Below are 26197 nucleotides of genomic sequence, written 5' to 3' on the forward strand. Positions count from 1 at the left end.
GAGTTTTATATACTGGTGAGGTCATTCTACAGTAAATGAAGCAGACTTTAAAGGACAGCAATTGTAGGGTGATTAAAATTATAAGAGGGTTCATTGGTGTGAAATATTTCTTATTCTAAGAATGAAGAAACCAATTGTCGTGACTTGTGAATTGAGACACTCAGAGACTGAGGCTGGTAAATATAAAAATATTTATTCCGCACAAAAGTACATTCTCTTAAAGACCCCCTCAAAAGAATCTCCAAACTTAAAATACATTTGATTTTATATATTTAAAAACACAACGATTAACGATTAATTGCAGTCTGAATGCATTACCTACTTTACCCATATTTACCTACTTTAACATTGAGCGTAGACAGGTGATTGCAGAATTATATATTTATAAGGGGAGCATATACCAACTGTCAGAACCCTTTCCATATCCAAATACCAATGGTTGCCCTGAGGGGTTCCGAGCACAAAATGCCGTTTATCCAAAATATACTAACTTTTGTTACAGTGTTGAGGGATGGCTCCCTGAATATACAAACAACCAGATTATTACATGGCAGAACATGCATCTCCTGAACTGTGCATTAAATGACAGGAATATGCTTTTAACAATGTTACGACAGGAGATGGTCAATGAATGCCTTCTCTAAATCTCCTGACGAAGATTTCAATAAGGTTCAATTAATATGAATGTTGATCTATACTCTTTCCCTGCATAGTTTAATGGTAAGCAATCAGAATGTCCCCCACCTGATGATAGGTTTTGAATATTAGAAGCTAAACTTGTGAACAGATTTGTTTTAAAGATTGGTTCATTATTGAATTAATACCTCCTATCCACTTATTTCTATAACTCTTGAATATTGTCGCACAACAATAAAATAAATTTACCAATTGCATTTTGTGTATCCTAAACACAGGGATAAAGATTGTCTAAACGCACAAAGCCAATAACCTGAGATAATTAAACATACCTATAAATTGCTGCAAAGTAAGATATGCATGCTTGTTTATATGTTCGAATCTTTGTGTCAAGCTCTATAAATGTTTAAGATATTAACCATGTTGCAATATTTTTCTTTTAGACTTGCTAGCTGTGAAGAAATAACGTCTGTGCCAGTGATCACTATATATTTGTGGGAAGTTTTCTCAGAGTTCAATAGCAATACCATTAATTGGCAACTGACTGTAAAATCTACATCATTCTGTTTGTTGCACTGCCTTAATTTAGATGCAAGGACCAAGTTGTAATGGAATGGTTAACTAACTCATTTGCAGAACAGTCTAATGTATAATGCATTTTTAAATATTTTAGTAGATTGTCATCATCACTTTCTGGTAATCAATATAATTAGATAGTTTCTGTAATATGTAGATGAATTATGCTGCCAGATTACCACCCAAGGGGAGGTGAAAGTTGCTTCAATTTAGATTATTCACACCATTTATAAAATAAAATAATATCAGAATGTTCAGTATTTTCTTCCCGTCTTGACAGCATATCTTATGCTTAGAAAGGAACAAGCTTTGGAATTATTGCGGATGGGTACTCCTTTTTGCTCTCTCCAACCAGATAATATATTATATAGTGTTTATTTGTACCGTACTAATTAATAAATTAATATAATACTTTAAATTTTTATTTTCATCTTTTTCCTCTCTTTCCTAGAGGCACTGGAATTCTTGATGAGATGTGTTATTATCGGCACATACCTTTAGGCACCTAACCACAGTATTCATTATTTACATTGAATCCATATGTTGGAAAGCGGGTCTCAATCCTTCTCGCATTTTATATGCATAAAGCTTGTGTATCACTTCAGTCCAATTAGAATTGAAAGTTTTACTGTATACACAGTTTTTTAACCCAAGGACATTTAATGTAACAGTGGAACCCAATCTGTCTCGTATTAGCTGACAATATAGATCAAGGATCAAACTTGAAAACTTTCTGACATACAATACTCAGGTACTCTACAGGATACATTCACGAAGCTATTAGAAAACCCTGAGTAAAATATAATATGCAAAAACTGCCCAGCAGTCATAGCACGAGAAGAACAAGAATATTTTAAAAATAAACAGATATACACTAGTAACAGCTCCCCAACAGTAACAGATTTCTAGATAAATATAAAAAATATTCAGCATTGTAAATACAAAATCATAATTTCTAATATATCATCAAACAATTTTTTTTAAATGTGTTTTTGATATGTGCTAATTTTCCTTGCATATGTGCTAATTTTCCTTCCTGTATATATATATATATATATCTTTCATGCTAAAATACAGTAATGAAGAACAACCATTTGTTTAAAACATATGCAAGGATTATTGTGAGAAATTGCTTGGGTGTATATAAAAAATAGATTCAGTACTTTCGCTCACACCTAGTTAGTTATGTAAAGAAGTGTGGTATTTTATAGTTTCAGCACATGCAAGTTTGGTCTGTCAAAATAAACAAAATATAATAGTACAATTGTGCGTTCAGATTTTTTTTTAGGAAACATTATGTACCCATAATGACTAATAACACTATATTGAACATGCATTATGGATTTTGTGAACATATCATACTGCTAATTTCTAGCTAATTTAAAATAATGTTTAATTGACCTAATTTGGTTAATGTGTCTCTGATTCTTTTGTGAATCAATTTTCTTGCTTTGTATGTGCTATGCCGTCATGTCCTCCAGTTGCATAATCAACTTTAGAGGATGAAGATTTGTTATCTTTATTGATAACTAGATGATCCGTGGACCCATTGGGTCCCCGTTGTGACACCAGTCAAGTACACACAGAAGTATAAGATCAAAATGGCTATCTGAAAATGGTGACCTCATCTTGTATGTATGTATGTTCCCAAAATACAGCCAAAACGGTATACGATAGCACAACAATTGGAATGAAACTTGATACTGCACACCACAGGCAAATGGTGAGTAATGCCCCTGTCCAACTTAGGAAACCTGAACGGAAACCTATGGAGACCTTGCGCCCCACCCAAGGTTTCTGTGAGGTTCCCGGAAGTTTTGGTCATTCTCCCTAATGGTGGAAAGTTGTTTCCGCGTAGTCGAGGCTTCTTCTATGTTCCTGCGATTGTTTAAAAAAAAACAAAACCGGCCTCGACTAAAAATAGGTTGTCGTTTGGTCGAAGCCAGTGGAGTGGGGTCGCTATTTACTTACAGGCAGTCGAAGGCAATCTCCTTCGCTGACCGGCCATTTTGATTGGCTCATTGGAGTTTTCAGCAAAGATCCTGTAGGATCTTTGATTTTCAGGACCTAGAAGATCCCCCTTCTCTGTCCTTCTCTCCCCTTCTTTCCCTCCCGCGCTCACTAAAGGGGGGAGGGGGGGTGAAACTGTAAAATACCAAGCACACACACGGACGGCCAAACAGGGCACGATCAATTGGATTTACAATGCTTACTGGTTTCCTAGTTGTGGAATTTTACAACACCACCTATGCCAGCTGGCTACATACATACCATTGTCGGAGGACATTTATTCAACATGTCCTTAAATTAAGAGATCTTAAGATGCGGCCTTCTTGGTGTCCACAAAACATTTCCCAAGAAAGCAGAAACCATCTATGACTACAATAAAGTTTGTTTTCTAAAACCTTCAAACATTTTGTACTTGTGCTCGAAGTTCTTCATAATTTAGGCAGACATGACATTGTTGCTAGTATTTCTATTTTCTTAATAGCACACAATGAAAAACAGCTTAAATAAAAACCTTATCACTTTGATCTTATTTACATTTTTTAAATAAAATGACTTAAAAAAGCAGATTATAACCCTTTACAAATATAACCAGATCAGATAAGTCAGTGGGAATTTTATTGGAAAATCCACCTGACCATAAGTTTCAAGAATCTTTATTTTTCCTCAATGCCTCTGATAATACAGAACCCCCTAAATATAGAAATAAATTTTCAGGCCTTATTATGTGCTTAAATCTGGAATTAGCATGAAACTCTAGTATTTTTAGAACTAAGAACTAAATGGTACAGTTGAGGTGACCTTTCATTTATTTTCAAAATAGCAACAAATCATAATTGTTCCTTTCTGCAATATCTGAAATAAAGCAAATCTAAAGTGTACCCCAGCTCACAAATAATTGGTGAAATTTGGCCCAATAATATCTGCCTTGTAAACTACCAGAATACCAGATTGCTCTCTTCAATTAGGTAAACTTGATCATAACACAGATGGTCTGCTGCTTACATGCGCTTCACTCCATGTTTAAATTAATGTGCGTTGTACGTGTCAGTGTCTGAGCTGATGACTAATTTAACTATTGGCAATGCTTTTCTATTTCATTTGCAAGTTGGTAGTATTTTGCTTGGCAGTGAAAGTCCATATTCTACATGGGAGTTGCAGTTATTGTATGCACCATTATGTACTTGCTGAATAGTACTGAATGGTAGACATTTATTTTTGTGTCTGTCCTATGTTCCCATTAACTAATTATCTTTCTGGGGTATTTTAGAAGACAGTTGGGAGTCCACCACTGTTTCTGTGGGAATTGAAGACTGATCTGCTGAGTATTTCCAGCATCTTTTGAGTTTATTTTAGATTTCCAGTATCTGCAATATTTTTTGATTTTCTTAAGATTTTGTCAATTTCTAAGTTTCCTGTGTTCTAGCATTGTTCAAGTGAGAACTTCAAGAACATTGTTAATTTTCCATCTGATTACCAATGCATTGTCGCTGTTGGATTCATGCTTGTTAAATTGTTTGAAGGTAGTTGCTTCTTCAGTTTCTGTAAACATGCAGATTAATTGTGCTCTTTTCCTTCCACACATGCCTGGCAGAATGCAACCTGCCCTTTAACATAATCACGGCATGGACAGATTCTATTGTAAAGTTCATGTGATCCTGCACAGCTGAAGAGTAAATAATCTGACTGTAGTAGACACATTTGGTTCTGAGGGTTAAATGCTGGCAGATATATATCATGCTCCTTTTTTGAGGTTTTGCACTTTATCTCGTATCTAGAAAAAGAAGTACATTATTTTCACAAATGCTATTGGTATTTACATGTATAAAATTTCAAGTATTGCTTCCTGCAGGCCTATGGAATATTCAGAAACATACATCAATACATTTCATTTTACCCTTTTATAATATGTCAAATATATATAAGATATTGTTTTCTGAGATGCAACAGGTAATAAAATAAAATAAAACTAGTTTTCTGGTATGCTGCATTAGAAGTTACAAGTGTAATTATTTTGCACTTATTTTTCTTTGAAGTAGACCTAGTTTAGCAATAAGAATGAACTTTGTTCATAGAACAATACAGACATCTGTTATATCATCAACATTGTTAACCCAAAGTTCTGATAATTTGTCCCATGAAGCCTTTTTTGCTTTTGTGTTGTTCCATATCGTATTGATCGTTTGCAGAAGTTTGGTTTGCACTGATTATATTCATGCCAGTGTCATCAACCGATCTGTGAAGCTTTCCCCAAAGTGGTAGATTTTAACTGGAGTAAATTTGAATGTACTACTCATATTTTACTTTCTATAAAGGTGTTGTGAGAAAATAAATTGTTTATAAATCACAAAATATATTTATTACATTATTTTCATAAATGTTTCTACTGAGTTATTCCTTTTCGATGAAAACGATACTGGTTATTTAAACTGTATATCACCATTGCTGCTCAGTCTCATGTTCAAATTGCACTTACAAATTGCAATATCTATTACAAATCTCAAATTGTGGAGTACAGAGGCAAATAAATAAAGATGAGTCTTTGTCCCAAACATTATGGAGGGAACTGTATGTGTGTATGTATATATATTTATATATATATATATATATGTGTGTGTATATGTGTATATATATGTATATCTATATATAATACACACTGAACTTTATCTCTTTTATTATATTGTTTACAGTGTACTATGTTTACATATTCTGTTGTGCTGCAGAAAGAAAGAAGTTCATTGTTTTATCTAGGATATATGACAATAAAACACTCTTGACAATGCAAGATATTGCAGATACACAAAAATGCTGGAGAAACTCAGCGGGTGCAGCAGCATCTATGGAACGAAAGAAATAGGCAACGTTTTGGGCCGAAACCCTTCTTCAGACTGATGGGGGGTGGGGGGAGGCCCGAAACGCTGCCTATTTCCTTCGCTCCATAGATGCTGCTGCACCCGCTGAGTTTCTCCAGCATTTTTGTGTACCTTCGATTTTCCAGCATCTGCAGTTCCTTCTTAAACAAGATATTGCAGATGTTGGGACCTTGAGAAACTCAGTAGGTCAGATAGCATCTGTTGAGAGAAATGGATAAATGATGTTTTGGGTCAGGCATTTCAATTTGAAAAGAGTCCTCACACAAACATCATTTGGCTATTTCCTTGGACTAAAAATATGTTCTCTGAAGGTCTGAGGTAAATATTAATCTCTAATGAATATAAATATTAATGGAATAAATGGAATTAAATGGAATAAATATTAATAGCTAATGGAATGTTGGCCTTCATAACAAGAGGATTTCAGTATAGGAGTAAAGAGGTTCTTCTGCAGTTGTATAGGGCTCTGGTGAGACCACATCTGGAGTATTGTGTACAGTTTTGGTCTCCTAATTTGAGGAAGGACATCCTTGTGATTGAAGCAGTGCAGCGTAGGTTCACGAGATTGAATCCTGGGATGGCGGGACTGTCATATAAGGAAAGATTGAAAAGACTAGGCTTGTATTCACTGGAGTTTAGAAGGATGAGGGGAGATCTTATAGAAACATATAACATTATAAAAGGACTGGACAAGCTAGATGCAGGAAAAATGTTCCCAATGTTGGGTGAGTCCAGAACCAGGGGCCACAGTCTTAGAATAAAGGGGAGGTCATTTAAGACTGAGGTGAGAAAAAACTTTTTCACCCAGAGAGTAGTGAATTTATGTAATTCCCTGCCACAGAGGGCAGTGGAGGCCAAGTCACTGGATGCATTTAAAAGAGAGTTAGATAGAGCTCTAGGGGCTAGTGGAGTCAAGGGATATGGGGAGGAGGCAGGCACGGGTTATTGATAGGGGATGATCAGCCATGATCACAATGAATGGCGGTGCTGGCTCGAAGGGCCGAATGGCCTCCTCCTGCACCTATTTTCTATGTTTCTATGTTTAATCAAAGTATGGTGATGACTAAAGGAAAGTCAGAGCAGAACTCTTACCTCTTAAGTTCAGTCACTTTGTTGAGATGATAGAAGAAAGCAGGCTCACAAATTAGTTGTTCTTTTTGGCAGACTTCAACACATGACTGAGAGGGTTTGGCCATTTTAACTATAAGTGCATTAATAGGTGGCCATATTTCCCTTTGAAGGCAGAAGTCCTGCAATAAAGTTTAGAATATCAGATTCTGATTACTCAGTGAATGCAGTAAAAAGAACATACCAAACCAGCAGTACAAAGGAGAAATATTTTCTAATTCTGCCACAGCTTAGGAGATTTCTTTGGATACAGCAATGCAGTCCATTTCAGGAAGTGTAATGTTCAGAATTACCCAATATCTAAATATACAATAAGTGAATGGATGTGTACAACAATATAACATATTTATGATCATAACTGAGTATCGGGCATCATAACAGAAACCTCGTGGCGATCCCTGGAAGCGACAACGCGAAGCACTCAGTGATGCGTCGGGCGACAATTCTATCAACATGTTAGACGACGACAGAAGCCAACAGCGAGCTACATCGTCTGTCACACGAGCAAATGAACTGAGTATCAGAATGTTAATTAGCTTTTTCTCAATTTCTGTGAAAGTGGGCATGAAGCTTGTGGAGATTGATAGAGCTACCTTTGACATTGATCATAGTGCTAGGGTGGTACAGTACAGAAATGGGCAAGTCAGCACAACTCGTTCATGTTGATTGTGATGCCAATATAAACTAATCCTATTTGTTTGGATTAGGTCTGTATCCTCCTACTCCTTATTTTAAAATGTGCAATAATAAGGCTGAAAGAGATGAATCAAAAGATGTAGAAGTAGAAAGTGATCTGAATAATGTGAGGCACCAACAAAAAAAATAATCCAGCAGTGGTCTGTGCAGCCAAAGGTCCACTTCAGGACTGCCCTGATACAGTGGACTGAAATATACTCAACCAGTCTGAAGAAGGATCCTGATCCAAACTGTTGCCTGGCCATTCCCTCTATAGATGTTGCCTGATCCAGTGAGTTCCTCCAGCACTTTGTGCTTTGTTCAAGACCATTCAATCCAGCCTGAATGAGAATACCTCAGTAGTCACCGGTTTCGACAAGAAATGCATTGATGATGCATTCCAACCAAGACATTTAAGGTCAATCCTAACCATAAACCTTGGATGAACAGGGAGATTCACTACCTGCTGGAGACCATATCCAAGGTTTTCAAGAGGGATGCAGCCAAGTATGGTCTCCGCAAGACCATCAGGGGTAGCAAGAGAGACTTCCAAAACAAGCTGGAGGCACTAATTAATCAAATGGATGCCAGGCGACGGTGGCAGACTACAACCTGAATTTGGGGCAATCCCTGGTAATGGCACATCTCTGTTGCATGATTTTAATGCCCGTTTTGAACAGGCAAAGATCCACCTAGGTGGGTCCCCCCATCCCGTGCTAGTTCTGTCCCGTTCATCTTGGTGGCAGGTGTCAGATCTGCTTTCACGAGGATAAACTCGCAGAATGCGGCTGGCCCGGATGGAGTCCCTGGGCGGCCTTTGAAATTGTGCGCCTATCAACCTACCATATTCTTCACTGGCATCTTCATCCTTCACTTCAACAGTCTACTGTCCCCATCTGCTTGAAGGAAACCTACATCTATCCAGTTCTCATGAAAAATAAATTCACTACCCAGAACCTTTAATATTGACATAATTAAGTGCTTTGAGAGGTTGGTAATGGACACATCAACACCCAGTTTTCCTGTAAATCTAAATCCTCTGTAATCTGCATAAGGGAAAGATAGGTCTGTGGAGGAGCTCTGGGTTGTGCTCAATGTCCCGCTTTACTCCCTGTATACCCATGAATGTGTGGCCAAGTAGCGGGAGACTGTCACATGTGGATAGAATGAAGCGGCTGGGATTGTATACTCTGGAATTTAGAAGGATGAGAGGGTATCTTATTGAAACAAATAAGATTATTAAAGGATTGGACACGCTAGAGGCAGGAAACATGTTCCCGATGTTGGGGTTGTCCAGAACCAGGGCCCACAGTTTAAGAATAAGGGGTAGGCCATTTAGAACGGAGACGAGGAAAAACATTTTCACCCAGATAGTTGTGAATCTATGGAATTCTCTGTGTCAGAAGGCAGTAGAGGCAAATTATCTGGATGCGTTCATGAGAGAGTTAGATAGAGCTCTTAAAGATAGCGGAATCAGGGGATGTGGAGAAAAGGCAGGAACAGGGTACTGAATGTGGATGATCAGCCATCATCACAGTGAATGGCGGTGCTAGCTCAAAGGGCAGAATGGCCTACTCCTGCACCTATTGTCTATTGTCCGTCACTGTTCTATAACACCAACCTGATCTTTAAGTTTGCCAATGATACCATTGTCATCAGCCAGATCGATAGCAATGATGAAACGAAGTACAAGAAAGTGTTCGAGAACCTACAGCCAGTGTCAAGACAACAACTTTGTCCTTAAAATAGACACAAAATGCTGGAGTAACTCAGTGGGACAGGCAGCATTGCTCGATAGAAGGAATGGGTGATGCATTGGGTTGAGACCCTTCTTCAGACCTCTCCAAAGATGCTGCCTGTCCCACTGAGTTACTTCAGCATTTTGTGTTTATCTTCGCCGTAAACCAGCATCTGCAGTTCCTTCCTACACAACCTTGCCTTTAACATGAGCACATAATCCTGTTCTCATTAATGGGGCTGTTGTAGAGATGGTTGATAGAGTCAAGTTCTTGGAGTGACCTTATAAAGGCTTATAAGATTATGAGGAACATAGATAGGATGGATAGTTAGAATCTTTCCCCCCTCCCAGAGTACAGGAGTTTAGAAGGCACAGATTTAAAGTGACGGGAAAAAAGTGAAGGAGCTCTGAGAGATAGGTTTATCTCACAAAAGGTGGTGAATATTTGGAAGAAGCTGCCAGGGGTGATGCTGACAGATCCAACTACAACATTTAAAAGGTGTGTTTGTTCAGATACTTGATTAGGAATGGGGAAGGGTGATATGGGGCCGTTGAGGGCAAGTGTGATTAGTATAGTTAGGCATCACGGGCATGGATGAGATAGGTCAAAAAGCCCATTCCTGTACTTTACGTTTTTGTGATCTATGATAGTATACATGTTATATTTTTGCAAACTGGATGTGATTAGATTATTCTTCAAATATTATTTGTTAAATAATCTCACCTGTTTTTCAATGAAAACATTTAATCTTTCCAGCATTCCTTCACACGTGAATTCATATGGTAAATGTGGCTTAACCTGTTTTTAAAAGAAATACTGTTTTGTAATTGACAATCTTGATTATCTTATAATAAAGAACAATTTTGCACTCATAAGTTCATAAGTGAAAGGAGCCTAATTGGGCCATTTAGCCCATCAAGTCAACTTCGGCATTCAATCATGGCTGATCTATCTTTCCCTGTCAACCCCATTCTCCTGCCTTCTCCCCCATAACTCCTGGCACCTTTCAAATAAAGGTGTCAGAATCCCATTATGTTCCAAATTACATTATAGCCAAATTGGGTACCTTTTGAAATGTTGTTACTATTGTAATCAAAGGTAGACAGTATTTACACAGCAAGTTTCCACAATCAATATTGATCAAATAATCTACCTTAGTAATGTTCGTCCAGGAGGAAATATTAGACAGAAAGAATTGCATTGCTATTTGAAATGGTGTCAGGGAATCTTTTATATTTTCCAATTGCAGGTTATGACTCAACTGCTGCATTCTTAATTATTGGTTTCTCTAGACTTTATACTGAAGACTTTAAAGTAGGAATCCAAAACATTTAAAATCAAAGACAATAATAATGTCTTTATTTATATAGCACATTTTTAGTCAACTTGCATTGACCCCAAAGTGCTTCACACAATTACTTCCATACAGACAGGCAAAGGTGGGTGAAGTGTCTTGCCCAAGGACACAACGACAGTATGCACTCCAAGCGGGATTCGAACCAGCTACCTTCCGGTTGCCAGCCGAACACTTAGCCTATTGTGCCATCTGTCGTCCATTAGAACTAGAAACTGAACCTAGGCACTAGAAACTGAACCTATAGCACCCAATGTTTGGTATTGCCTTACTGTTGCAAAATTGGAACGGCAAATTGAGTGCGCCAGATGAGATTGTGCTCGATGAGGTGCCATCATTTGTACAAATCAATGTTCATGGGGCTTTGACTGAACTGTCCACATCAATTTACACATGGTCTTGATCTAATCACGCGTTGTCTTTCCACTGACTGGTTAGCATGCAACAAAAATTTTTCACTCTACCTCGCTGCACATATTTTCTATGTTTCTATGCTACACGTGTCAATAAACTAAAACTGAACAGATCTTTCTGTGTTTGTCACATTTTGCTACGTACTGTTATCCCTTCTATCATTCAATCATTCCTGAGCACCATCTTTGTCCAGACCTCGCTTTTTCTACTCCCATTGCCCATTCACCTGGCTCTGTGTACCTGCAGAAATCCTTTAACATTTTCCAGATCTTTTAAAAGGTCATTGGCATGAAATATCTGTTTCTTTCTCCCTATATGCTGCTTTAACTGCTGAGCATTTTGCGTTAATTCATTGCAAAAAAGATATACAATGCTTTCCATTACGTCCAACACTTGCCACGGTATGGTCATTAGAGTGACAACTATTCAGATATTGCTTCATAATTAGCAAGAATGACAGTGGGAGTCCTCAATAAATTTATGTGTAAACAGTAAATTATTTCTGAAGTGGAGATATCATTACGAAAAATTCAATGTTACCTTTAGAGGGAGCCAAAGTACAACAATTGGAGTGAATCTTGTTTTGTATGAGCAACAAAACCCACAGTTACTGAATATTGTTTCCAATGACTTAAACCAAGGACACATTTAAGAATGTATTAAACATGATTGCTTTAGGAGGGAGAGTTACATATTATACTCATTCATATATATATATATATACATGGGTCATTTACGTACATGATGATAATGTGGGAACGTCATGCCCCTGCAAGTCCATTCCTTGGTTGAAACGTTGCAAAGGATGGATGTTATTGAAGAATTGGAATAAGTTCAGTGCAATCTAGCACAAGTGTTGCAAGTGTGATGAATATGACCGGTGGTATGTTTTCCAAGAATTTCTTGCCTAGCTTTTAAATGTTGCACTAAAAGGATTGGTCCAATTCAGCATGGATTTATGAAGGGGAAATCCTGCTCGACTAGCTTCTGGAATCTTTTGTTAATGTGACAAGTAAAATGAAGGAGAGCCAGTGGATGTAGTGTATCTGAACTTTCAGAAAGCCTTTGATAAGGTCCCACGCAGAAGATTAGTGGGAAAATTAGAGCACATGGTATTGGGGGTAGGGTATTGACATGGATAGAGAATTGGTTGGCACACAGGAAACAAAGAGTACGAATAAACAGGTCTGTCAGAATTATAGGCAGTGGCGAGTGGAGTGCCGCAAGACTCGGTACTGCGGCCGTCACTATTTACAATATACGTTAATGATTTAGATGATGGGATTAAAAGTAACACTAGCAAATTTACAGATGACTCAAAGCCGGATGGCAGTGTGAACTGCGAACTGGTTGCTAGGAGGTTGCAGGGTGACTTGGACAGATGAGTGAGTGGGCAGATGCAGGGCTGACGCAGTATAATGTAGATAAATGTGAGGTTATCCACTTTGGCGGCAAGAACAAGGAGGCAGATTATTATCTCAATTGTGTCAGATTTGGAGGAAGGGAAGTGCAACGAGACATAGAAACATAGAAAATAGGTGCAGGAGTAGGCCATTTGGCCCTTCGAGCCTGCATCGCCATTCAATATGATCATGGCTGATCATCCAACTCAATATCCCATCCCTGCCTTTTCTCCATACCCCCTGATCCCTTTAGCCACAAGGGCCACATCTAACTCCCTCTTAAATATAGCCAATGAACTGGCCTCAACTACCTTCTGTGGCAGAGAAATCCACAGATTCACCACTCTCTGTGTAAAAAATGATTTTCTCATCTCGGTCCTAAAAGACTTCCCTCTTATCCTTCCTGCATCTAGCCTGTCCAACCCCTTAAGAATTTTGTAAGTTTCTATAAGATCCCCCCTCAATCTTCTGAATTCTAGCGAGTACAAGCCGAGTCTATCCAGTCTTTCTTTATATGAAAGTCCTGCCATCCCAGTCTGGTTCCAGAGACCTGGGTGTCCTTGTACAACCAGTCAAGGAAAGCAAACAAAGGTAGACAAAAGTGCTGGTGAAACTCAGCGGGTGAGGCAGCATCCATGGAGCGAAGGAAATAGGCAATGTTTCGGGCCGAAACCCTTCTTCAGACTGATGTAGGGTGGGGGTGTGGTGGTGAAGAAAGGAGAAAGGAAGAGGAGGAGCCAGAGGGCTGAGGGTGGGCTGAGAAGAGGAGGAGACAACAAGGGCTACCGGAAATTGGAGAAGTCAATGTTTATGCCGTTAGGGTGCAAACTGCCCAAGCGGAATACATAGAAACATAGAAAATAGGTGCAGGAGTAGGCCATTCGGCCCTTCAAGCCTGCACCGCCATTCAATATGATCATGGCTGATCATCCAACTCAGTATCCCGTACCTTGCCTTCTCTCCATACCCCCTGATCCCTTTAGCCACAAGGGCCACATCTAACTCCCTCTTAAATATAGCCAACGAACTGGCCTCAACTACCTTCTGTGGCAGAGAATTCCAGAGATTCACCACTCTCTGTGTGAAAAATGTTTTCCTCATCTCGGTCCTAAAAGATTTCCCCCTTATCCTTAAACTGTGACCCCTTGTTCTGGACTTCCCCAACATCGGAAACAATCTTCCTGCATCTAGCCTGTCCAACCCCTTAAGAATTTTGTAAGTTTCTATAAGATCCCCCCTCAATCTTCTAAATTCTAGCGAGTACATAGAAACATAGAAATTAGGTGCAGGAGTAGGCCATTCGGCCCTTCGAGCCTGCACCGCCATTCAATATGATCATGGCTGATCATCCAACTCAGTATCCCGTACCTGCCTTCTCTCCATACCCTCTGATCCCCTTAGCCACAAGGGCCACATCTAACTCCCTCTTAAATATAGCCAATGAACTGGCCTCGACTACCCTCTGTGGCAGGGAGTTCCAGAGATTCACCACTGTCTGTGTGAAAAAAGTTCTTCTCATCTCGGTTTTAAAGGATTTCCCCCTTATCCTTAAGCTGTGACCCCTTGTCCTGGACTTCCCCAACATCGGGAGCAATCTTCCTGCATCTAGCCTGTCCAACCCCTTAAGAATTTTGTAAGTTTCTATAAGATCCCCTCTCAATCTCCTAAATTCTAGAGAGTATAAACCAAGTCTATCCAGTCTTTCTTCATAAGACAGTCCTGACATCCCAGGAATCAGTCTGGTGAACCTTCTCTGCACTCCCTCTATGGCAATAATGTCCTTCCTCAGATTTGGAGACCAAAACTGTACGCAATACTCCAGGTGTGGTCTCACCAAGACCCTGTACAACTGCAGTAGAACCTCCCTGCTCCTATACTCAAATCCTTTTGCTATGAAAGCTAACATACCATTCGCTTTCTTCACTGCCTGCTGCACCTGCATGCCCACTTTCAATGACTGGTGTACCATGACACCCAGGTCTCGCTGCATCTCCCCTTTTCCTAGTCGGCCACCATTTAGATAATAGTCTGCTTTCCTGTTTTTGCCACCAAAATGGATAACCTCACATTTATCCACATTATACTGCATCTGCCAAACATTTGCCCACTCACCCAGCCTACCCAAGTCACCTTGCAGTCTCCAAGCATCCTCCTCACAGCTAACACTGCCCCCCAGCTTAGTGTCATCCGCAAACTTGGAGATATTGCCTTCAATTCCCTCATCCAGATCATTAATATATATTGTAAATAGCTGGGGTCCCAGCACTGAGCCTTGCGGTACCCCACTAGTCACTGCCTGCCATTGTGAAAAGGACCCGTTTACTCCTACTCTTTGCTTCCTGTTTGCCAGCCAGTTCTCTATCCACATCAATACTGAACCCCCAATGCCGTGTGCTTTAAGTTTGTAAACTAATCTCTTATGTGGGACCTTGTCGAAAGCCTTCTGGAAGTCCAGATACACCACATCCACTGGTTCTCCCCTATCCACGCTACTAGTTACATCCTCGAAAAATTCTATAAGATTCGTCAGACATGATTTACCTTTTGTAAATCCATGCTGACTTTGTCCAATGATTTCACCACTTTTCAAATGTGCTGCTATCCCATCTTTAATAACTGACTCTTGCAGTTTCCCCACTACCGATGTTAGACTAACTGGTCTGTAATTCCCCGTTTTCTCTCTCCCTCCCTTCTTAAAAAGTGGGGTTACGTTTGCTACCCGCCAATCCTCAGGAACTACTCCAGAATCTAAAGAGTTTTGAAAGATTATTACTAATGCATCCACTATTTCTGGAGCTACTTCCTTAAGTACTCTGGGATGCAGCCTATCTAGCCCTGGGAATTTATCGGCCTTTAATCCATTTAATTTACCCAACACCACTTCCCGGCTAACCTGGATTTCACTCAATTCCTCCAACTCCTTTGACCCGCGGTCCCCTGCTATTTCCGGCAGATTATTTATGTCTTCCTTAGTGAAGACGGAACCAAAGTAGTTATTCAATTGGTCCGCCATATCCTTGTTCCCCATGATCAACTCACCTCTTTCTGACTGCAAGGGACCTACATTTGTTTTAACTAATCTCTTTCTTTTCACATATCTATAAAACTTTTGCAGTCAGTTTTTATGTTCCCTGCCAGTTTTCTTTCATAATCTATTTTTCCTTTCCTAATTAAGCCCTTTGTCCTCCTCTGCTGGTCTCTGAATTTCTCCCAGTCCTCCGGTATGCTGCTTTTTCTGGCTAATTTGTACGCATCATCCTTCGCTTTGATACTATCCCTGATTTCCCTTGTTATCCACGGATGCACTACCTTCCCTGATTTATTCTTTTGCCAAACTGGGATGAACAATTTTTGTAGTTCATCCATGCAGTCTTTAAATGTCTTCCATTGCATATCCACCGTCAACCCTTTTAGAATTAATTGCCAGTCAATCTTGGCCAATTCACGTCTCATACCCTCAAAGTTACCTTTCTTTAAGTTCAGAACCATTGTTTCTGAATTAACAATGTCACTCTCCATCCTAATGAAGAACTCAACCATATTATGGTCACTCTTGCCCAAGGGGGCACGTACAACAAGACTGCTAACTAACCCTTCCTCATTACTCAATACCCAGTCTAAAATAGCCTGCTCTCTCGTTGGTTCCTCTACATGTTGATTTAGATAACTATCCCGCATACATTCCAAAAAATCCTCTTCCTCAGCACCCCTGCCAATTTGATTCACCCAATCTATATGTAGATTGAAGTCACCCATTATAACGGTTTTGCCTTTGTCGCACGCATTTCTAATTTCCTGTTTGATACCATCTCCAACTTCACTACTACTGTTAGGTGGCCTGTACACAACACCCACCAGCGTTTTCTGCCCCTTAGTGTTTCGCAGCTCTACCCATACCGATTCCACATCCTGCAAACTAATGTCCTTCCTTTCCATTGCATTAATCTCCTCTCTAATCAGCAACGCTACCCCACCTCCTTTTCCTTTCTCTCTATCCCTCCTGAATATTGAATATCCCTGGATGTTCAGCTCCCAGCCTTGGTTACCCTGGAGCCATGTCTCCGTGATCCAAACTACATCATAGTCATTAATAGCTATCTGCACATTCAACTCATCCACCTTATTACGAATGCTCCTTGCATTGAGACACAAAGCCTTCAGGCTTGTTTTTACAACACTCTTACCCCTTATACAATTTTGTTGAAAAGTGGCCCTTTTTGATTTTTGCCCTGAATTTTCCGGCCTGCCACTTTTACTTTTCACCTTGCTGCCTATTGCTTCTACCCTCATTTTACACCCCGGGTACAAACCGAGTCTATCCAGTCTTTCTTCATATGAAAGTCCTGACATCCCAGGAATCAGTCTGGTGAACCTTCTCTGTACTCCCTCTATGGCAAGAATGTCTTTCCTCAGATTAGGAGACCAAAACTGTACGCAATACTCCAGGTGTGGTCTCACCAAGACCCTGTACAACTGCAGTAGAACCTCCCTGCTCCTATACTCAAATCCTTTTGCTATGAATGCTAACATATCATTTGCCTTCTTCACTGCCTGCCGCACCTGCATGCCTACTTTTAATGACTGGTGTACCATGACACCCAGGTCTCCTTGCATCTCCCCCTTTCCTAATCGGCCACCATTCAGATAATAGTCTACTTTCCTGATGAAAATGACGGAGGACTATTTAGTTAGTGACGGTTAGTGAGGTAAAAGGTGATGACTAGGGGGACTCTGCCCTTGTTACGAATATGAGGTGCTGCTCCTCCAATTTCCGGTGGTGCCCACTCTGGCCATGAAGGTGGCCCAGAACAGAAAGATCGTATTCGGAATGGGAGGAGGAGTTGAAGTGCTGAGCCACAGGGAGATCAGGTTGGTTAATGCAGACCGAGCGGAGGTGTTCGGCGAAACGATCGCCAAGCCTCCGCTTGGTCTCACCGATGTAGATCAGCTGACATCTAGAGCAGCGGATGCAATAGATAAGGTTGGAGGAGGTGCAGGTGAATCTCTATCGCACCTGGAACAACTGCTTGGGTCCTTGAATGGAGACGAGGGGAGAGGTAAAGCGACACGTGTAGCATCTCTTGCGGTTGCAAGGGAAAGTGTCCGGGGAGGGGGTGGTGCGGGAGGGAAGGGAAGAATTGACGAGTGAGTTACGGAGGGACCGGTCTTTGCAGAAAGCAGACAGGGGGGGAGATGGGAAGATGTGGCGAGTGGTGGGGTCACGTTGGAGGTGGTGAAAATGACGGAGGACTATTTGTTATATGTGACGGCTAGTGGGGTAAAAGGTGAGGACTAGGGGGACTCTGCCCTTGTTGCGAGTGGGGGGATGGGGAGAGAGAGCAGTGTTACGGCATATTGCAGAGACCCTGGTGAGAGCCTCATCTATAGTAGGGGAGGAGAAAACCCGTTCCCTGAAGAATGAGGACATTTCCGATGCCCTGGTGTGGAACACCTCATCCTGGGAGCAGATGCGGCGTAGACGGAGGAATTGGGAATAGGGGATGGAGTCCTTACAGGAAGCAGGGTGAGAAGTGTAGTCTAGATAGCTATGGGAGTCAGTGGGTTTATAGTGTATGTCGGTCAGAAGTCTATCACCTACGATGGAGATAGTGAGGTCAAGAAATGGTAGGGAAGTGTTGGAAATGGTCCAAGTGTATTTGAGTGCCGGATGGAAGTTAGTGGTGAAGCGGTTGAAGTCAGTCAGTTGTGTGTGGGTGCAGGAGGTAACACCAATGCAATCGTCGATGTAGCGGAGGTAGAGGTCGGGGATGGGACCCTGGTACGTCTCGAACAAGGCCCCACCCCCGCAACCACACGTTGCTCTCTTGATTCCTCTCTAGATTTGGTCAATTATTTCCCCAGGTTTTGAATAAAATTGTTCACAAAACATCAAAAAATCAAACTGCTGCATGTCACAGTGCCACCTCACAGATGTCCAATCACAATGGATCTCAGTTACATATGATATCACAATGGGACAGGGGTGTGAGATCTCTCCCCCTCCCTCCCTCCACCACCGTGCCTTTCCCCCACTCCCCCCTTCTCTCTCTTTCCCCCTCCTCTCTCTCCCCCTCCTCTCTCTCCCCGTCTTCCTCCCCCTCTCCTCTCCCCTCCCCCTCTCCCCTTCCTCCCCTCTTCTCCCCCACCCCTCTCCTCTCTCCTCTCACCTCCCCCTATTTCCCCCACCCCTCTCTACCCGCCTCACCAACCCTTCCCCCCTCTACCACCCCCTTCCCCTACCCCTGTCTCCCCCTTCACCCTCCCCGTTCTCCTCCCCTCCCCCATCCTCATCCCCCTCTCTCCCTTCCCCCCTCCCCTCCCCACTCTCTCCCCATCTCCCCCTCCCTCTCTCCCCATCTCCCCCTCCCCCCATCTCCCTCTTCCCTCCACCCCCCCTCACCCACCCTCTCCTCCTCCCCTCCACCCCCTTCTCCCTCGATCTCTTGCCCTTCTGTCTCTGCCCCTCTCTCTCTGTCGCTCCCCATTCTCTCTCCGCCCTCACTCTCTACCCCTCCCCCTCCTTTCTAGACGCGCCTGCGAGTTGGGGGCTATGCGTCAGTGGATAGGGCGGTTATGGGGTAAAAGGAGCAAATTAATAATATTAATATAATATCAAGGGGGGTGTACTCCCACCAATGTTTTGTACAGTTATAACATGATGCTGCAACTCTTGTACTCAAAGTTACTAATATATATGCAAAAGAGCAATGGTTTCCGTTGAGATATCACCATATTTCCTTCCTGTTTGCAAAACATTCATTCACCAAAATTGCCTGTTCTCTGTTCCTTAATCAATATTGTATCCATGCTCTCAGGTGCTCTTTAATTGCACAAGGTTAAATTTTGCTAATAAAAATATCGTTTTCTTGAAAAATCATATGCAGAATATCGACCATATTACCTGTATCAACTGACCATCATTGTTAATCAGTTATAAATTTAAAAATGCATATCTTCTTAGGCCAAGATCAGATCTAATATTGGCAGAAACATTAGATGGCGCCAGAACCTGGCGACTCATGGTGGGCTGTCCCAGAAGAGGTTCTTCTATTATCAACTACATGATTGTATTAATGTACGCTATGATTTGACTGAATAGTATGCAAAACAAAGTTTTTCACTGTATCTTGGTACACAATAATAAACTTAACTAAGTTATTAGTACAATTTCAGTTTAATAAAGTATCATTTCGCAACATTATTTAATAGTTGTTCCCAAAATACCTCCTGTTTCATCATTTGCCGCAGTGCTTCTTCTACTTCGCTTGAATTCTCAATGTTAACAGTCCAAACATGCGGCTTCCCAATATACATTTCTGCATAAGGATGCTGAGATGAGAGCTGTTAGCAGAATTGAAGATTGGATTTTTAAGTACAGAATCTCGATAATATTCATGCTACTATATATGATTGTCATAATGTAATAAAAAAATGTTGAGAACAAAATTATTGATTTCACAAGGACATTTAAAATTGCTGTGCAACTTATATTCCGTAATTGACAAATGATTGAAACAATGTTGAATCCCCTAACACCAGTCATTATTTTCTCAAGAACTTCATTTGAAAATGATTTGGCAAGAGGTGTGAAAGAAAACATCAGGATTCATCTAAGACATCACTTAGTTAATTGTCAGATCAAATTTCAGTACAAGTTGGTCTTAATGGAGACAAACAGAAAGTGATAACCAGTGCATTCCTTGAGTGTGGAAGCATTGAGCATGATACACCATCTACTGATACCACCATCTCCCTCTTATTCACAAAATGTGGAAACATCATTGTCCCTGTAGCTATTTCTTTTTCCATACAACATAGTCTGCTCATTCAATTCACATTAATTTTATTGTTGCCCAATAGGTTGTCCTGTCCACATTTATTATATACCCACTGACGCCCACATCTATCTAGACTACACTTTTTCCCATCCTGCTGCCTGAAGACTCTATCCCCTACTCCCAATTCCGCCGTCTACGCCGCATCTGCGCCCAAGAAGAGATGTTCTGTACTAGTTCATCTGAGGTGTTCTCGTTCTTTAGGGAACGGGGGTTCCCCTCTTCCATCATAGACTAGGGTGTCCTCGATATCCCACAGCTCCGTTGTTGCTCCTCCTCCCCCCTGTCACAACAGGGACAGTCCCCTTCGTCTCCACCTTCCGCCCCATCAGCAGCACATAATCCTCTGGCATTTACACCACCTCCAACGGGATCCCACATCTTCCCATCTCCACCCCTTACCGCAGAGATCTTCATCTGCAACTCCCTGGTTAACCCGTTCCTTCCCACCCAAACCACCCCTCCCCAGGTACTTTTCCCTGCAACCTCAGGAGATGCAACACCTGTCCCTATATCTCCCCCCTCGATTCCATCCAAGAACCCCAACAGTCTTTTCAGGTGAGGCAGAGGTTCACTTGCACCTTCTCCAATCTCATCTACTGTATCCGCTGTTCCAGGTGTGGCTCCAATATATTGGCGAGACCAAGCGCAGGCTCGGTGATCATTTTGCTGAACACCTCAGCACAGTGCATCTAAACCTACCTGATCTCCCGGTTGCTAAACTGCGACCGCGCTTGGTTGCTAAACACTTTAACTCCCCCTCCCATTCCCACACTGACCTTTCTGTCCTGGGCCTCCTCCATTGTCAGAGTGAGGCCTAGCACAAATTGGAGGAACAATGCCTCATATTTCCCTCATATTGTGTAGCTTACACCCCAGTGGTATGAATATTGCCTTCTCTAAGTAACCCTTGCTTTCCCTCACTTCCCATCCCTCCTCCCTTCCCAGTTCTCCGACCAGTCTGACTGACCTCGTTTACATCTTATCTTTGTTTGCTCTGTTGTTACCTTCTCTTAGCTAACAATGATCTTTTCTACATTTTCCTTGATCTGTATCTCCTTTGTCTCGTTTTCACACCTATAGGGCCAGTCCCGGGGGTGACGCCTGTATGGTCGTGAGTAGTCGCCCAAAGAGTCGTACGTTTTTCTGGTCGCCGCTGGATTTTCAACATTTTGAACATTTTCAGAGACCTGCTGCGACTATAACGGGTGCCGGCACGTCGCCGAAAAAATGATGTAAGTGGGACTGGCCTTTTACACTTCCTTTTCTCTATCTCCCTCTCCCCTGACTCAGTCTGAAGAAGGGTCTCGACCCAAAACGTCACCCATTCCTTCTATCCAGAGATGCTGCCTGTCCCGCTGAGTTACTCCAGCTTTTTGTGTATCTTCTGTTTAATTTCCCTTTCTATTTTAACTTCTTCACTGGATATATTTCCCAGCCACAAACCTTTCTGCCACCGGCTATATTTGGTTGTCCTCAATAGCTGGACATTCATAGTTCAGCTTGAAATAGGATTTTCCCACATCAATATTCCTAGGTCAGTGGATGTTGTTTACCTAGATTTTCAGAAAGCCTTTGATAAGGTGCCACTCTTGAGGATGCTAGGGAAGATGAGAGCCCATGATATCAAAGGGCAGATGCCAGCATGGATAGCAGGTTGGCTGGACGGCTGGATGGCAGACAGCAAAGAGTGGCAATATAGGGGGCTTTATCTGGTTGGCTGCCAGTGACTAGTGGAGTTCTGCAGGGGTCGGTGCTGGGGCCACTACTCTCCACGTTGTATATTAATGATTTGGACGAGGGGATTGAAGACTTTTTTGCCAAATTTGCAGATGATACGAAAATAGGTGGAGGGGCAGGGACTCCGCAGAAGGACTTGGACAGGTTGGGAGAGTGGGCAGGGAAGTGGCAGATGGAATATAGTGTGGCAAAGTGTGGAGTCATGCATTTTGGTAGTAGGAATAAAGGTGTATTTAACTATTTTCTAAATGGGGAAGAATCCAGAAATCGGAGATGCAAAGGGACTTGGGAGTGCTGGTGCAGGATTCCCCAAAAGTTAATTTGCAAGTCAAATCAGTAGTAAGGAAGGTAAACGCAATGCTAATGTTTATTTCAAGAGGGCTAGAATGCAAAAACAGGGATGTAATGCTGAGGCACTGGTCAGGCTGCATTTGGAGTATTGTGAGTGATTTTGGGCACCATATCTGAGGAAGGATGTGCTGGCTCTGGAGAGGGTCCAGAGGAGGTTTACAAGAATGATCCCAGGAATGAGTGAGTTAACTTATGATGAGCGTTTGACAGCACTAGGATTGTACTCGCTGGAGTTTAGAAGGATGAGGGAGAGACCTCATTGAAACTTACCGAATAGTGAAAGGCTTGGATAGAATGGATGTGGAGAGGATGTTTCCACTAGTGGGAGAGTCTAGGACCAGAGATCATAGCCTTAAAATTAAAGGACGTTCCTTTAGGAAGGAAATGAGGAGGAATTTCTTTAGTTACAGGATGGTGAATCTGTGGAATTCTTTGCCACAGAAGATTGTGGAGGCCAAACCAACCTATATTTGTACGGGAGAGATAGATAGATTCTTGATTAGTATGTGTGTCAAGGGTTATGGGGAGAAGGCAGGAGAATGGGGTTAGGAGGAAGAGATCAATCAGTCATGATTGAATGTCGGAGTAGAATTGATGGCCTAAATCTGCTCCTATCACTTATGACCCTACATTCCCTTACCCTCCCCTATATTGTCACCATTACCCCACCTTCAGCCAAGTTTGTTCTATATAATTCAAATTGTATTGACCATTCATGGGCAATGCTTCTGGACATTAACCAGCAATGTCCAAAATCAGTATTTCATAATTTTTATCGAATAGTTATCATGGAAATATTTAAGAGAGCAGTATTGTTAATGTCTGACAATTATGCTCAATTTCATTAAATTATGTAGTTTAGCTTAGACATCAATTATGCAAATTTAATTTAGCACACCTCTCTGAATGTTGGTTTACCCTGAAAGAACAGAGTATTTTTCCGGCTCTTTGGCGGTTGAAACCTTAGATTCAAAAATATGCAGCCGTTCGCTATTGCTTCGAGGGGTGCGGGACCTTCATAGGGAAAGCCAAGTCCCACAAAAACCTGATGGATAAAATCAATATTTTACAAATTAGTATTACATTTAACAGTTTCATCACATTAACAATTAATACATGCTTGTTCTGGTAAATATGCAGGTTCAATTTCTTCAGTAGTAATGTTATTTTTTAGTACATGGAATGAGTACAACATGAGCATGGATGCTGTGTGGAGATTGGAAAAACAAAACATCCTTCAATCTTGAAATGGCTAATTTTGTACTCATACCTGTTTACATCCAAGCTATTTAATTCCTCTCGGAATTTTAAAACCCAAGATGATGTTTTAACTTAATCCTTGCCTCCCCATTGAAAATAAACACTCCTCTCATTCTCTCTTCAGAATTTCAGGTCCCTGATTCCCAGCGTCACCATATCTTCTCAATCTTCCTTAAGGCATTATTTAATGCCCTTTATAAAGCAGTGTGCACAGATGGCACAATGTGAAGTCAGGAAAACATACTGCATTCCTAGCAGAGAGCTTTGCAAACAAATTAAAGGACCCATGTTAAAAAAAAAGAAATTGTGTTTTATATAATTTAACATCCTAAAAACCTATTACTATATCTAAACAGCTCTCAATGAAGTACTTTTCAAGTGTTGTCATTGTCATAATGCAGGAGGCATAACAGGCATCTTTGCCTACTGTATACTCCCACAAATCGTGATGTCTCAATGGTCAAATAATGTGTGGATAGATTTATATCTTTTGGCTTGCATACCAGGGATAACTCCCCTGTATTCAAACAAAATAGATTTTTTATGTCCATCTGTGAGGGGAATGGAGTATTGGTTTATGTTTCAACTGAGAGTGCAGAATTTACTCATAATTTACTCATCGTTGTAATGGAGTATCGGCCTACACTCATAGTAGGAGGTCTTAAACTCATAACCTTCTCAAGGAGTGAATGGCAGCATCTGAGTCACAGCTGACACGGCATTTCAAGTGTGGTCTAACCACTGAACTATGCCATTTTGATCTTAAAACAAAATGGTCTGATACATTTTATTTATGCCATTGATTGGGTTAAACTCTGGTGGCAAAATATGTTATTTAATTAAGATTTAGAATACAGCAGACTTAATCAGAACTTACGATTTCAGCACTTTCAAAATAGCTTTCAAAAGTATCTGCTTGTGGGACATCTGCCATTTGAATATTCCCTTGGTAGTATGAGTCTCCATGCATATTTATTCGCATTCAACGGGCCAGAATTTGCAGGGAAGTGCTGGCAGTTCCATGCAGAATTGTTGGCATTTTTCATTGAAAGTATGTAAATATGTGATTCCCAGGCAAACATGGAAGTCTCAAGCAAGTTGGCACTCACACTGTTTGACATTCGTTTTGAGTATATGTTTTAATTATTTAATTGATTTTTAATAATGTTGAATGCTTCTGAACAGGGTTCATTCACACTTCTTGACAGGATTTGACAGTGAGCTACGCATGCAGCTGTTGCTTAGCAGCCCGTTAAAATCCTCGCATTTGTTTTGCGGCAGGGCTTATTCTGTACGCAGCAACTTTCACCACCAGGCAAGAAATGTCATAGAAAACCCTGGCATTTCGGATTTGGGAGGCACTTATCAGTAATTTACATGTTGGAGAACAAATTTATCATGTTATCAGGAGTAAACAAAATAACACAACAGGAGAAGCAGGTGCTTCCTATTCAATACCTTATGCCTGCCCTGCCATTCAAAAAGTTTATAGATCATCTTTTATTTCATCATCACCTGTTGAGTGAATCAAACATACTCACTGATCTGGTACAACAGTATTTATTGAGTGATGCATACAACACACCACAGCATGTTACTTCTACTGTGCAGCAGCACTGACTGGCAGCACATGTCGGGTTGCGATAATTTGAATAGTGTGGTAGTGGGCGGAGCTTATAATAATAAAGCATTATATTGGTTAGTAAGTAAAGTAACCAATCTACAACTTCATAGCATTTATATTATTATGGTGGGTATATGGAATGAGCTGCCAGAGAATGTAGGGGATGCAGGTACTATAACAGCAGTTAAAAGACACTTGGACAGTGCATGGATAGGAAAGGTCTAGAGTGATATGGGGCAAATGCAGGCAAATGTGACGAGCTTAGATGGGGCATCTTAGTCAGCATGGATGAGTTGGCTAAAGGGAATGTTTCTGTGGTGTATGACTCAATGATTGCTCTGTTTAATCATGCAAAGGCAATGCTTTAAAGAATTGAAATATCTAATTTTTCAAATTGAGTTTCTTTTCAACGTCCAGGATTTTCACTAATTGTTTTGCATGTCAACAAAATAATACATTTTCATCAAACAATAGCCATTTACTACAATACATAATGTAATTAGCATTTGGTATATGCTTACAATTAATTCCAGACTCTCAGAATTAATCTTCCCTTTTATAGGTTTACTCACATTGCCATCT

The 26197-nt window shown here is 41.0% G+C and overlaps 1 protein-coding gene across 2 annotated transcripts in view; it reads right to left on the reverse strand.

The window, feature by feature from the left end:
* Window positions 1-3765: 3765 nt before the first annotated feature.
* ccdc126 (coiled-coil domain containing 126) overlaps window positions 3766-26197 on the reverse strand; it is a 101357-nt gene continuing 78925 nt past the window's right edge. For both annotated transcript variants that reach the window (XM_033046438.1, XM_033046437.1), the window contains exons 14-18: window positions 23630-23776; window positions 20030-20146; window positions 10358-10432; window positions 7185-7342; window positions 3766-4993 (exon numbers count right to left, since the gene is read on the reverse strand). In XM_033046438.1, the coding sequence (XP_032902329.1) occupies window positions 4777-4993; window positions 7185-7342; window positions 10358-10432; window positions 20030-20146; window positions 23630-23776 (714 nt within the window). In that variant the 3' untranslated portion in view covers window positions 3766-4776. The remainder of the gene's footprint in view (window positions 4994-7184; window positions 7343-10357; window positions 10433-20029; window positions 20147-23629; window positions 23777-26197) is intronic.

This window comes from Amblyraja radiata, chromosome 2, assembly GCF_010909765.2.
Source record: "Amblyraja radiata isolate CabotCenter1 chromosome 2, sAmbRad1.1.pri, whole genome shotgun sequence".
Lineage (NCBI taxonomy): Eukaryota > Metazoa > Chordata > Chondrichthyes > Rajiformes > Rajidae > Amblyraja > Amblyraja radiata.